Source organism: Thalassophryne amazonica, chromosome 15 (assembly GCF_902500255.1).
Source record: "Thalassophryne amazonica chromosome 15, fThaAma1.1, whole genome shotgun sequence".
NCBI classification, from domain to species: Eukaryota; Metazoa; Chordata; class Actinopteri; order Batrachoidiformes; family Batrachoididae; genus Thalassophryne; species Thalassophryne amazonica.
Window position 1 is genome coordinate 46,826,010 of NC_047117.1, and position 13,017 is coordinate 46,839,026.

The following is a 13,017-nucleotide window of genomic DNA, read 5'->3' on the forward strand; positions in this document are numbered from 1 at the left end:
ACTGACATGAATCATGGCTCCAACATGAGAGATGTCAATTGAAACAAAGGAGAGGATTATCAAACTCTTAAAAGAGGGTAAATCATCACGCAATGTTGCAAAAGATGTTGGTTGTTCACAGTCAGCTGTGTCTAAACTCTGGACCAAATACAAACAACATGGGAAGGTTGTTAAAGGCAAACATACTGGTAGACCAAGGAAGACATCAAAGCGTCAAGACAGAAAACTTAAAGCAATATGTCTCAAAAATCGAAAAATGTACAACAAAACAAATGAGGAACGAATGGGAGGAAACTGGAGTCAACGTATGTGACCGAACTGTAAGAAACCGCCTAAAGGAAATGGGATTTACATACAGAAAAGCTAAACGAAAGCCATCATTAACACCTAAACAGAAAAAAACAAGGTTACAATGGGCTAAGGAAAAGCAATTGTGGACTGTGGATGAAAGTCATATTCAGTGATGAATCTCGAATCCGCATTGGGCAAGGTGATGATGCTGGAACTTTTGTTTGGTGCCGTTCCAATGAGATTTATAAAGATGACTGCCTGAAGAGAACGTAAATTTCCACAGTCATTGATGATATGGGGCTGCATGTCAGGTAAAGGCACTGGGGAGATGGCTGTCATTACATCATCAATAAATGCAGAAGTTTACGTTGATATTTTGGACACTTTTCTGATGTTTGAGGATGATGAAATCATTTTTCAAGAAGATCATGCATCTTGCCATAGAGCAAAACCTGTGAAAACATTCCTTGCAAAAAGACATATAGGGTCAATTTCATGACATAGGGTCATTGTCAACGAGCAGATGTGATTTGATGCAGGTGTTAGTTTTGGGGATGGAAATTTACAGGGTGATTCCATAATTTATTCCTCAGAATTGAGTGAGTCCATATTTTTTTCCTCTGCTTGGTCTAAAAAAGTAACCGTTACTGACTGCCACAATCTTTTTTTCTTGATTTCTTATAGTGTTTCTTAAAGCCAGAAAGTTGCCATTTGAAATGACTTTAGTTTTGTGTCATGTCTGTGATCTGCTTTTTTTCTACAAAATTAAACAACTGAATGAACATCCTCCGAGGCCGGTGATTCCATAATTTTTGCCAGGGGTTGTATCTACCATTCTTTTGTAGGCAGATCCAGCTCCCTTCTTCTTGTTGCCTTTCTGTTCAGATGACTTCTTCTGGATTGGGTTAAACCTCCTGATATTGGTCCTTGATGGTATCCGATATCTTTGAGACTTATCAATAAACCTTTCCTGCCTAGGTTTGCTGCTAACGTCAGAGCCAATCTTCTTCATGTTCAAAATTTCTTGACTCTGCTCCTCGCTCATAACTTCTTTAGTGATAATATTGTGCAGCTCATTCTGTTGGGATGGAGTCTGAAATGGATTTTCATGCCTGAGGATGACGTCAATGAGAAGCCGGACATTTTTCTCTCCTACTTGTGTCTGTTACATTGTGGTTCAAGTCAATTTCATCTTTCTGAGTCCACTGACTTCTTGGTGCAAGTTGCTGATTTCAAGCATTTTATGATAAATCAGTTCCCATGTGGTGACAAAGGCCTTTTGATCAGTCATTCCAATGATGCCTGATTGACTTTTCTGTGAACAATTAATTGTTTTCTCTGAAGCTATATGTGCCCCAACTGATTTGAACCATGCTACAGTGTGCTTTACCACAAACTTCCCTCGACAGAAATTTTCATGTATGTCAGGAGCTGTAACTAAAAGTTGTTTAACCATATTTATGCAGTTTCATATGATATCTGAGCCCTTGAAGTGGCTTGGATTGATCTGTAAATGACAAATTAATTCCTTGCCTCAAAAACATATGTCTAGACATTAACACCATCATTCTAGGTGAATAACAGCCAGAGATACAGGAAATCTAGCAGAAAATACCCAATTTAGCAGAAAACATTCATTTAAAACATCATTTTCAAATGATTACAAGAGAAGGCCCACTTTCCCAGATGTCTACCCAAGCATTTGTTTCAAGCCAACACCCTGTATTAATCAAATCTGAAGCCTAACTCTCTGCCTCTCTCATGCACACAGACCCCCCCCAGCCCCTAGACTATAAAGCACTATGGAGCATAGAAATTATTTACTGATCATCTGTTCAGTGCCTCCCGGTGCACCATTCTTTACCTCAACCTCACCAGCAGAGCTCCTGATTTTACTCTTACACAAGCTATATTTTCACATTTTATTTGAAAAGCAGAAGTCAAATAAAGTCCTCCAGTGCAATCTCCTCACATTTTGACACAAACAGCTTATTTTGGCCAAATGTCAATCTGCGATGAGTCGGGTAGCCCCATTGCACCAGTGTGACGTGTGGAAATGCTAACCCTACCCCAAACTCTAACCATAATCACCACAATCCACACACAGATGAATGTTCCCTGATGAGGCAGAAGTGAAGCAAATAGTCCCGCATGGTGTCAGAGAGAAAATGGGAGCTGTAAAAAAAAAAAAAAATAACAGGTCTCCCACCAGTCACTAAATGATGCAAGGGGGTCCCAAACCCGCTGCATCGCAATGGAAAGGGGCGCTGACTAAGCGTAAAATTGTGACAAGGTGAGAGAAAGTGTTGTCCGGACAGAAAATTCTGTCTGTGTTGTTACTGTGTCCATTGTGTTGTAAAATGTTGAAAAGCATTTCTAGTTTCAGAATTTGTAGCAAAACCCCTTTTCAAATTAAAATACGTATTAGAAGTACTGTATTGTTAAGTTTGGACTCTCAAAGACTGCAAATGTTTTCTGATTTGTAAGACAGTTTTCGTGATACAAATACATGTTGAATTGATGCAGGGGTTTGTGTATCTGTAAATGTTTTCTTAATTTGAAAATGGTGTGGCTCCAATTGGCCACCATACCTATGCACTAAGCTAAATAAAATATGTACAAAACGTCAAGGTTGAAGCTACTCATACAGTATTTAACAAGTGCAGCACTACATGTGTCTAAAAATGTAGTTGTGATTTAATTTTTGTATAGTCTTCAGAGTTTTATTACGTTTATTTTCTAGATCTTAAACTTAACCCCTTAACGCCCATCGCCGCATATATGCTACAATCTCTGACTCAAATATGCAACTTACCAAATTGACCTGTATGCCCGTTGTCTCAAATTTGCAACATACCATCATTATTATTATAACATTATAACATAAAGTCATTACCAGAATACCCAATATTACTATCTAGTTTTTGTGCAAAAGTGAAATTAATAATCTCAACATTATTTACCATCTACTTAAAGGCAAAAACACACACATTTTTTTATATACAGCTATATAAATTCGGGCGTTAAGGGGTTAATTCCATCCGTTAAAAAAACTGTTAGAAAACTGTTCATGAAGGACATTACTTTTTCATCTGCATCTGTTTAAGTCTGGTGTTTTCTTAAATTCTTAATTAAACTACATCAACAACTTCACTAATAACTTAATTCAATTAATTAAAACTTAATTATCCTGAATAAATTTTATTAAATTGTGTTTAACAATATTCTATTAATTAAAAATTTGTTTGGATTAAGGCGTTTAGTAAGACATTTTTAAACAACTCATGACATTGCAGCTGCTTTACAAATACATTCACGAATGATCCTGAAAATATAACTGAGGCAAAAGGAGATCAAAAAGTGAAAAATTTGCACACATCTTTTAATACTTTGCAACATTCAGGGTGGGGGGTGTGTACAGTTGTGCAGTTTGTTTTCCTAGTTCTTACTTTAAAAAAGTAGCTCATTAAATTTTACAGCTGACATTTTGGAGACAGGAGGTAATGATATACAGTGCATCCGGAAAGTATTTACAGCATTTCACTTTTTCACATTTTATATTACAGCCTTACTCCAAAATGGAGGAAATTATTTTTTCCCTCAAAATTCTACTCACATAATATGTACCATACTAATACCATAATGACAACATGAAAAAAGTTATTTGAAATTTCTGCAAATTTATTAAAAATGAAAAACTAAGAAATCACATGTACATAAGCATTCACCAGTAGTGGGCGCAGTTCAGCTAATCAGACATGAGAAAATTATCAAAGCTAATGTTTTTGCTAGCAGATTAGCTTTTCAGATAAGTTTTAAAACCATCATTGCACCAATTATCTTCTGATAAATTTAGTGCCGCTAACTTTCAGTCAGATATTTTTTTTTTTGCTGGTAAAGTGAGCAAAGTTTAACAGTCAAAAATGTTTGTAAACCTGAAAATCAAACATTTTAGTCAGTCTGTTGTGTGTTTGTGACAGACTGGCTGCCTGCCGCTTGCTGATGATGTCATCATTAAGAGCAAGACGTGATTGGCCGGTCGAAGCAGGGAGCATTGTGGCTAGTGTAGTTCAGGTTCACTTTGGACGTTACACTGTTACCATCCGCTCGACACAAACAAACTGGACTAATTTTAACATTATTTTATTTCTTTGTGGCTGATGGGATAATGCAATCGCCAAGACTTGGTGGGGGAGAGGAGCTCTCACGGCGCAGCTGTGGACAGAGGGACTTTCTTCACCGTTTAGACACTATTTTGGATATATATCTATATATCTATATATATATATAGATAGATATATAGATATATATCTATATCTATAGATATAGATATAAATAAAGGACGCTTTATTTCTTCAGATGAATCCCGCTAAAACTATCAGGTAAGAATTTATGTTTACTAACGTCTTTTACTCTGCCAATCAATGCATTAATGGACATATTTCGGTTGTTTAAGCCACAGGGTTCAAAACGTAAAAAAAAAAAAAAGCAGCAGCTTTTTAGTTTGTGTATCTAATACCGAGATAAACTGTGACTTCTAATACTGTGTTTTACTGCTTTTGAAAGATGACGACAGTGTTTGGGGTTTATTTTATTATTCATTAATTTTTTGTGTTCTTATGTGTTTGTGATCCTTGAATTTACCCAGCAGCGAAAAGTGAAAGTGAAACTGGTTTATCAGAAGCTGACAGTGCAATCTGATGTGGCCGCGTCCGAATTAATACTAAAAGTTACCGGTTATCTGAAATAAAGATAAATTTTTTCAGCAGTTTTTTTGGTTTATAGTGCAATCTGATGTGGCCGCGTCCGAATTAATACTAAAATTTACCGGTTATCTGAAATAAAGATAAATTTTTTAGCAGTTTTATTGGTTTATTGTCATAAAAGATAACTTTTCAGTTATCAAATTAATGGTTACCGAAGCTAACTTTTTGGACCACTGCTACATCCTTTACTCAGTACTTTGTTGATGCACCTTTGGCAGCAATTACAGCCTCAAGTCTTCTTGAATATGATGCCATAAGCTTGGTGCACCTATCTTTGGGCAATTTTGCCCATTCCTCTTTGCACCACCTCTCAAGCTCCATAAGGTTGGATAGACATGCCAGTGCACAGCCATTTTCAGATCTCTCCAGAGATGTGCAATTGGATTCAGGTCTGGGCTCTGGCTCGGCCACTCAAGGACATTCAGAGTTGTCCTGAAGCCACTCCTTTGCCATCTTGCCTGTGTGCTTAGGGTCATTATGCTGCCGAAAACTGAACCATCACACCAGTCTGAGGTTAAGAGCACTCTGGAGCAAGTTTTCACCCAGGATGTCTTTGTACATTGATGCATTCATCTTTCCCTCAATCCTGACTAGTCTTCCAGGTCCTGCTACTGAGAAACATCTCCACAGCATGATGGTGCCACCACCATGATTGACTGTAGGGTTGGTGCCTAGTTTCCTCAAAACATGACACCTGGCATTTACACCAGAGTTCAATTGTTGTCTCATCAGACCAGAGAATTTTGTTTCTCATGGTCAGAGTCCAAGTGCCTTTTGGCAAACGCCAGGTGGGCTACCATACACTTTTTACTCAGACGTGGCTTTGTCTGGCCACTCTACCATACAGGTTAGATTGGTGGATTGCTGCAAAGGTCGATGTCCTTGCAAAGTTCTCCTCTCTCCACAGATGAATGCTGGAGCTCAGACAGAATGACCATCTGGATCTTGGTCACCTCCCTGACTAAGGCCCTTCTCCCGTGATCACTCAGTTTAGACAGGCGGACAGATCTAGGAAGAGTCCTGGTAGATCTGAACTTTTTCCATTTATGGATGACTGAGGCCACTGTGCTCATTGGGACCTTCAAAGCAGCAGAAATCTTTCTGTACCCTTCCCCAGATTTGTGTCTTGAGACAATTCCTTTGACTTCATGCTTGGTTTGTGCTCTGACATGCACCGTCAACTGTGGGACCTTATATGTAGACAGGTGTGTACCTTTCCAAATCATGTCCAATCAATTGAATTCACCCCAGGTGAACTCCAGTTAAGCTGTAGAAACATCTCAAGGATGATCAGTGGAAACAGGATGACCCTGAGCTCAGTTTTTAACTTCATTGCAAAGGCTGTGAATACTTATGTACATGTGATTTCTTAGTTTTTGAATTTTTAATAAATTAGCAAAAATCTCAAAATAAAATTCTCACATTGTCATTATGGGGTATTGTGTGTAGAATTTTGACAAAAATGTATTTAATCCATTTTGGAATAAAGCTAAATGTGGATAAAGTGAAGCACTATGAATACTTCCTGGATGCACTGTAAAAGTTGAGATATGCATCCAACATTTTTATTTCTTCATTTTTAAATGATCATTTTTCTAACAGCTGGTGTTGTACATTGTTACAAAAAGAGTAGAGTGAGAGATAACTAAGAGAAAATACAAATGATTATCAATGCAGAATTATCAGCTTGTACTCCAGGGAGAAATGACTGTCTCGTTGTTCAGACAATGGGCTCCGTCTCCTTCATTAACCATTCCAACGCTTCCTTCCTGCCCTGGTTTTCCAGCTCCTTTCCAACTACCTCTCTGCATTTTCTGTGGTACTCATTCAGCCAGCCCCTCTGCAGAATACAACATCAGAATGGGTAAAACCAAATACACACAGTGTGTCATAGCTGCAATAACCAAGACACAGGGATTGAGCCTCGTGCAAGAATATGGAGTTAAATTTGTCTCAATACCTGCAAATGCACAGAGGGTGATCAACAAATATTCCTTGATTTGCACAAGTTTTGTGATACACAAACACAAATTTCTGATTTCTAACTTGAGTGTTGGTTGTTACAAATAAATGTGTATTTGTAAATATACATTTTTTTCATTTGTATAAAAAGGAAAAAAAAAAAGGTATTTGCAAAACTGGAAACTCTGACGTGTGATTCAGCATTTGTGTATTTCCAAAATGAGCAATTATATCTCTATTTCCTACTACTTTTTACTCTATTTTACTTTGTCTTATGTTTTATTGCCTGTTGCAATTTTGTTATTTTTAATTTATTTATTTAATTTATGATCGGGGTAACTTGGTGCCATTTTTCCCCGAGGCCAACATTTGGTCATCGGGTATTGTGAAGACCTGGCGTCCATCCGCCCGTCCACAGCATAAGTCCAGTTCTATTACTGCCAGTCTTCAAATTCACAGGGAACATTCTTGGGACACAGACCTTGGACAAGTCTGAAGATGGCTAACCTTGACCTATTTTAAGAGGTATTTTAAGACGTTAAAATGTCACATTCTGTACCTAATTTTATAGCATGATCTCGTGGACGTTAGCGCACGAACGTGGTGACATCGCTTCCTGGTGTCGCTAGGTGCTACCCTCCATTTTTTTTGGCTACAAATAACACCTTTCTTATATATAATGTAAAAGCTAGCGAGAAATAAACACTTCTAAAACTGAAAATGCTGTGTCTGTAACCTGATAACACCTCTGGAAGGATTTACAAAACATTTAGCAGATGTTAGTGTGGTGATGTCACTTCCTCATTTCGTTAGCTGCTAACTTATAACAATTAACATTTCTAAACCTGAAAATGCTGGTTTTGGAACCTAATACCTCTGACCTGATTTACAATGCTTGGACGAATCTTAATTATGTACAGTACTTTGGTCAACTGCTGTTTTAATTGTGCTTTAGATATAAATGTGGAGTTTAGTTGAGTAATCCACAAATGCTGAATCACACTTCACAAACAGAATTTTCAGTTTTACAAATGCCCCCCCACCTTTTTTAACAAATTAAAAACTTATATATTTGCAGGGGTGGTGGCCAAGTGGTCAGAGGTGTCAAGTAACGAAGTACAAATACTTTGTTACTGTACTTAAGTACACTTTTTAGGTATCTATACTTTACTCCATTACTTATTTTTCTGCCTACTTCCGACTTCTACTCATTACATTTTCACACAAGTATCTGTACTTTCTATTCCTTACATTTTTAAAACAAACAGCCTCGTTACTCTTGGCTTCAGCGCCGGTGGATGTGCGCTGACGCCTCAGCGCACATCCACCGGAAGCTCGAGGTGCCAGCGCGGAGTTATCTGACCATGGGTCCGAAGAAGGCACTGACGGCGGAGGAGGGAGACGATATCAAGAAGTCCCTGGACTTTTTGTCTGAGGAAATCTCTGTTGTTAAAATGCAGCAGAAATCCATTATGGAGCTGGTGGAAGAAGTGAAGGCTCTCCCGATCCAGAATGCCGAGAAAGACCGGCGTCTGGTGTACCTGGAGAACCGTGTTGCAGAGTTGGAACAGTACACAAGGATGAACGACGTTATTATTACAGGAATTCATATTAAACCTCGATCCTACGCACGGGCGGTGTCAGAAGCCAGCGGAGGGGAGGCCAGTGAGCAGGAGGCCAGCTCAGTGGAACAACAGGTGGCTGACTTCCTGCAATCTAAAAGGTATTCAAATGGACTGTAATAACATTGAAGCGTGCCACCCCCTGCCCAGGAGAGAGGATGGAGACAAGCGAGCAGTTATGAGGTTTGTCAACAGAAAACATAAAATGGCATTGTTAAAACAGGGACGGAAACTCAAAGGAACAATCGTATTCATCAATGAACATCTGACCAAAAGAAACGCAGACATCGCCAGGAAAGCTCGTCTCTTAAAAAAGCAGGGAAAAATTCAACAGACATGGACATCCAACTGCAAAACATTCATCAAACTGAACGGAACACCAGAACAAGCGAAGGTTATGGTAATCAGGAACATCGAGGAACTGGACAAATACGACCAATAAGGTATGAGGACACAAACACATCACAACACCATGACACAGACCAGAGGAACCTATTCATCTACTACATCATCTACATCTGGAGACAAGAAGGATATAACTCACAGGATTGCTGATCATGGAAAACTAGAACTGAGAACATTTAAATACACAGACCACAATGTACTGGACTTGGAGCACGATATAGACCCGGACAATAATTTCTTCTCAAATATTAATGACAGTTGTTGCTATTATACAGATGAACAGTTTAATCGGATCATTAAAACGGATAACAAATTATCAATAATCCATTTCAACAGCAGAAGTCTGTATGCAAACTTTAACAACATTAAAGAATATTTAAGTCAATTTAAAAAAAAAATTAACATAATTGCTATATCAGAAACATGGATCAATGAAGATAAAGGAATGGATTTTGAACCAGTCGAAGCAGTGGTTTGCAGATTGAAGCAATGCTTCAACCTATTGTTTCGTTTATTCTTTCTTTCTTTCGCTTAATTTTCCCCCGCTAAAACCCTAAAGAGCATACTTCTGTGAGTATTATTTACCTTTTCTATGTTAAACCGACCTGTTATGGTCTTCTGAAACAGTTGATAGATGTATTTTATAACTTAAAAATGGGAGCGACGCTAACACGTTAGCATGTCTATGGCATTTTCAATGTTAAAAGTTAGCATGAAACAGTTCCAGCTGTCTTCACGTTCGGGTGCATTTGTTTTCAAATTGTAATATTTCTTAAATTTATTTTTGTTTATATATTAATAATCTAATGATAATTATATACAATTTCAGAGAAAGAGACAAAAAGAACCTGAATAGAAACACAACAGAAAATAAAATATAAAAGCAACTAACAATGAACATACGAGGTCTGTCAATAAAGCAACGGTCCTTTTTATTTTTTTCAAAAACTATATGGATTTCATGCATATGTTTTTACGTCAGACATGCTTGAACCCTCGTGCGCATGCGTGAGTTTTTCCACGCCTGTCGGTGACGTCATTCGCCTGTGAGCACTCCTTGTGGGAGGAGTCGTCCAGCCCCTCGTCAGAATTCCTTTGTCTGAGAAGTTGCTGAGAGACTGGCGCGTTGTTTGATCAAAATTTTTTCTAAACCTGTGAGACACATCGAAGTGGACACGGTTCGAAAAATTAAGCTGGTTTTCAGTGAAAAATATAACGGCTGATGAGAGATTTTGAGGTGATTCTGTCGCTTTAAGGACTTTTCACGGTGCGAGACGTCGCGCAGTGCTCTCAGGCGCCGTCGTCAGCCTGTTCAAGCTGAAAACCTCCACATTTCAGGCTCTATTGATCCAGGACGTCGTGAGAGAACAGAGAAGTTTCAGAAGAAGTCGGTTTCAGCATTTTATCCGGATATTCCACTGTTAAAGGAGATTTTTTTAATGAAAGACGTGCGGACGGGTCCGCGTGTCGGGACGCAGCCGACGCGGTGCGGCGGCACAGGAAAAACACCTCCGTGTTGATAACCATTTGTAAAATCCAGGCGGCTTTTGATGGCTTTCAGTGGAGTGAGTATATGAGAAATTGTTTAACAGCAGGACATGTTCCAACTTGTCCTTAAGGCTTTCAACAGAGGTGTTTTTCCTGTGGCAGCGCGTCGCGTGCGACCCGTCCGCACGTCTTTCATTAAAAAAATCTCCTTTAACAGTGGAATATCCGGATAAAATGCTGAAACCGACTTCTTCTGAAACTTCTCTGTTCTCTCACGACGTCCTGGATCAATAGAGCCTGAAATGTGGAGGTTTTCAGCTTGAAACAGGCTGACGACGGCGGCTGAGAGCGCTGAGCGACGTCTCGCACCGTGGGAAGTCCTTAAAGCGACAGAATCACCTCAAAATCTCTCATCAGCCGTTAAAATTTTCACTGAAAACCAGCTTAATTTTTCGAACCGTGTCCACTTCGATGTGTCTCACAGGTTTAGAAAAAATTTTGATCAAACAACGCGCCAGTCTCTCAGCAACTTCTCAGACAAAGGAATTCCGACGAGGGGCTGGACGACTCCTCCCACAAGGAGTGCTCACAGGCGAATGACGTCACCGACAGGCGTGGAAAAACTCACGCATGCGCACGAGGGTTCAAGCATGTCTGACGTAAAAACATATGAATGAAATCCATATAGTTTTTGAAAAAAATAAAAAGGACCGTTACTTTATTGACAGCCCTTTTACATACATACATACAGAAATAAATGTTTCCTGTGAACACCTAGTGTCTCTTACACCTCCATTTGATCCCTGTTTTATTTAAGTTTAATGACAGTTTGTTTCGGTCAAACCATATTGTCAATGTGTTAATTTCTTCAGTGATTTCCTCCAGAACTATCTAACAAACTAGAAAACTGCTGCATCCTAGTAAGAGCAGAATACTACTGGAATGAATCTGAATAAGGAAAGTTTTTTTTTTTTCCTCACTAAATGGATGCTGCACTCACTGCAGTTTATTGTCTGGAATAGTCCCAGATTGCATTTCAGAGCTTCTAGAATTGAAACATTTTCATGCAAGTGGTGTTGGGGGGTAATTTTGGGTCTTGGGCCACATGTAGAACGAATCAGTTTTTAAATTAAGCTTTCAATTCATATAGTGGCATCTACCTTTGTTTTTTTTTTTTTTAAGGTTACTTTATACTTTTATACTTTAAGTAGGTTTTGGAGCACATACTTTTTCACTTTTACTTGAGTAAAGAGGTCAAGTTGATACTTCAACTTTTACCAGAGTGTTTTTAAACTGCAGTATCTATACTTCTACTTAAGTAACAAATGTGTGTACTTTTGACACCACTGCAAGTGGTTAATGCACTTGGTTTCAGTTCAGAAGGTTCCGGGTTCAAATCCCACCCTTGTCACATTTCTTCATGTAATGTGGAGTTGCGTCAGGAAGGGCATCCGGCGTAAAACTTGTGCCAATTCAACATGCAGATCCACCTTGGATTTGCTGTGGCGACCCCGAGTGCAAACAAGGGAGCAGCTGAAGGGACTTAAAAACATATATTTACAAATACACATTTATTTGTAAAAAAACAACACACAAGTTACAAATCAGAAATTTGTGTTTGTGAATTACAAAACACCTGTGCAAATCAAGGAATATTTGTAGATCATCCTCTGTGCATTTGCAGGTATTCATGAGAAATTTAACTCCATACAAGAGCCACTCATAGGACAACCCCAATTCCAATGAAGTTGGGACGTTGTGTAAAATGTAATTAAAAACAGAATACGATTTGCAAATCCTCTTCAACCTATATTCAATTGTATACACCACAAAGACAAGATATTTAATGTTCAAACTGAAACTTTGTTTTTGTGCAAATATTTGCTCTTTTTGAAATGGATGCCTGCAACTGTTTCAAAAAAGCTTGGACAGTTGTATGTTTACCACTGTGTTACATCACCTTTCCTTCTAACAACACTCAATAAGCGTTTGGGAACTGAGGACACTAATTGATGAAGCTTTGTAGGTGGAATTCTTTCCCATTCTTGCTTGATGTATGACTTCAGTTGTTCAACAGTCCGGGGTCCCCCTTATCGTATTTTGTGCTTCACAATGTGCCACACATTTTCAATGGTCAACAGGTCTGGACTGCAGGTAGGCCAGTCTAGTACCCACACTCTTTTACTATGAAGCCACGTTGTTGTAACAAGTGCAGAATGTGGCTTGGCATTGTCTTGCTGAAATAAGCAGGGACATTCCTGAAAAAAGACGTTGCTTGGATGGCAGCATGTGTTGCTCCAAAACCTGGATATACAGTAGTGTTCAGAATAATAGTAATGCTGTGTGATGAAAAAGATTAATCCAGGTTTTGAGTATATTTCTTATTGTTACATGGGAAACAAGGTACCAGTAGATTCAGTAGATTCTCACAAACCCAACAAGACCAAGCATTCATGATATGCACACTTAAGGCTATGAAACTG

The 13,017-nt window shown here is 38.7% G+C and overlaps 1 protein-coding gene across 2 annotated transcripts in view; it reads right to left on the minus strand.

Moving 5' to 3' along the window:
* Positions 1 to 6,639: 6,639 nt before the first annotated feature.
* xpnpep1 (X-prolyl aminopeptidase (aminopeptidase P) 1, soluble) overlaps positions 6,640 to 13,017 on the minus strand; it is a 69,684-nt gene continuing 63,306 nt past the window's right edge. For both annotated transcript variants that reach the window (XM_034188296.1, XM_034188294.1), the window contains exon 20: positions 6,640 to 6,897. In XM_034188296.1, coding sequence (XP_034044187.1) covers positions 6,778 to 6,897 — 120 coding nt within the window. In that variant the 3' untranslated portion in view covers positions 6,640 to 6,777. The remainder of the gene's footprint in view (positions 6,898 to 13,017) is intronic.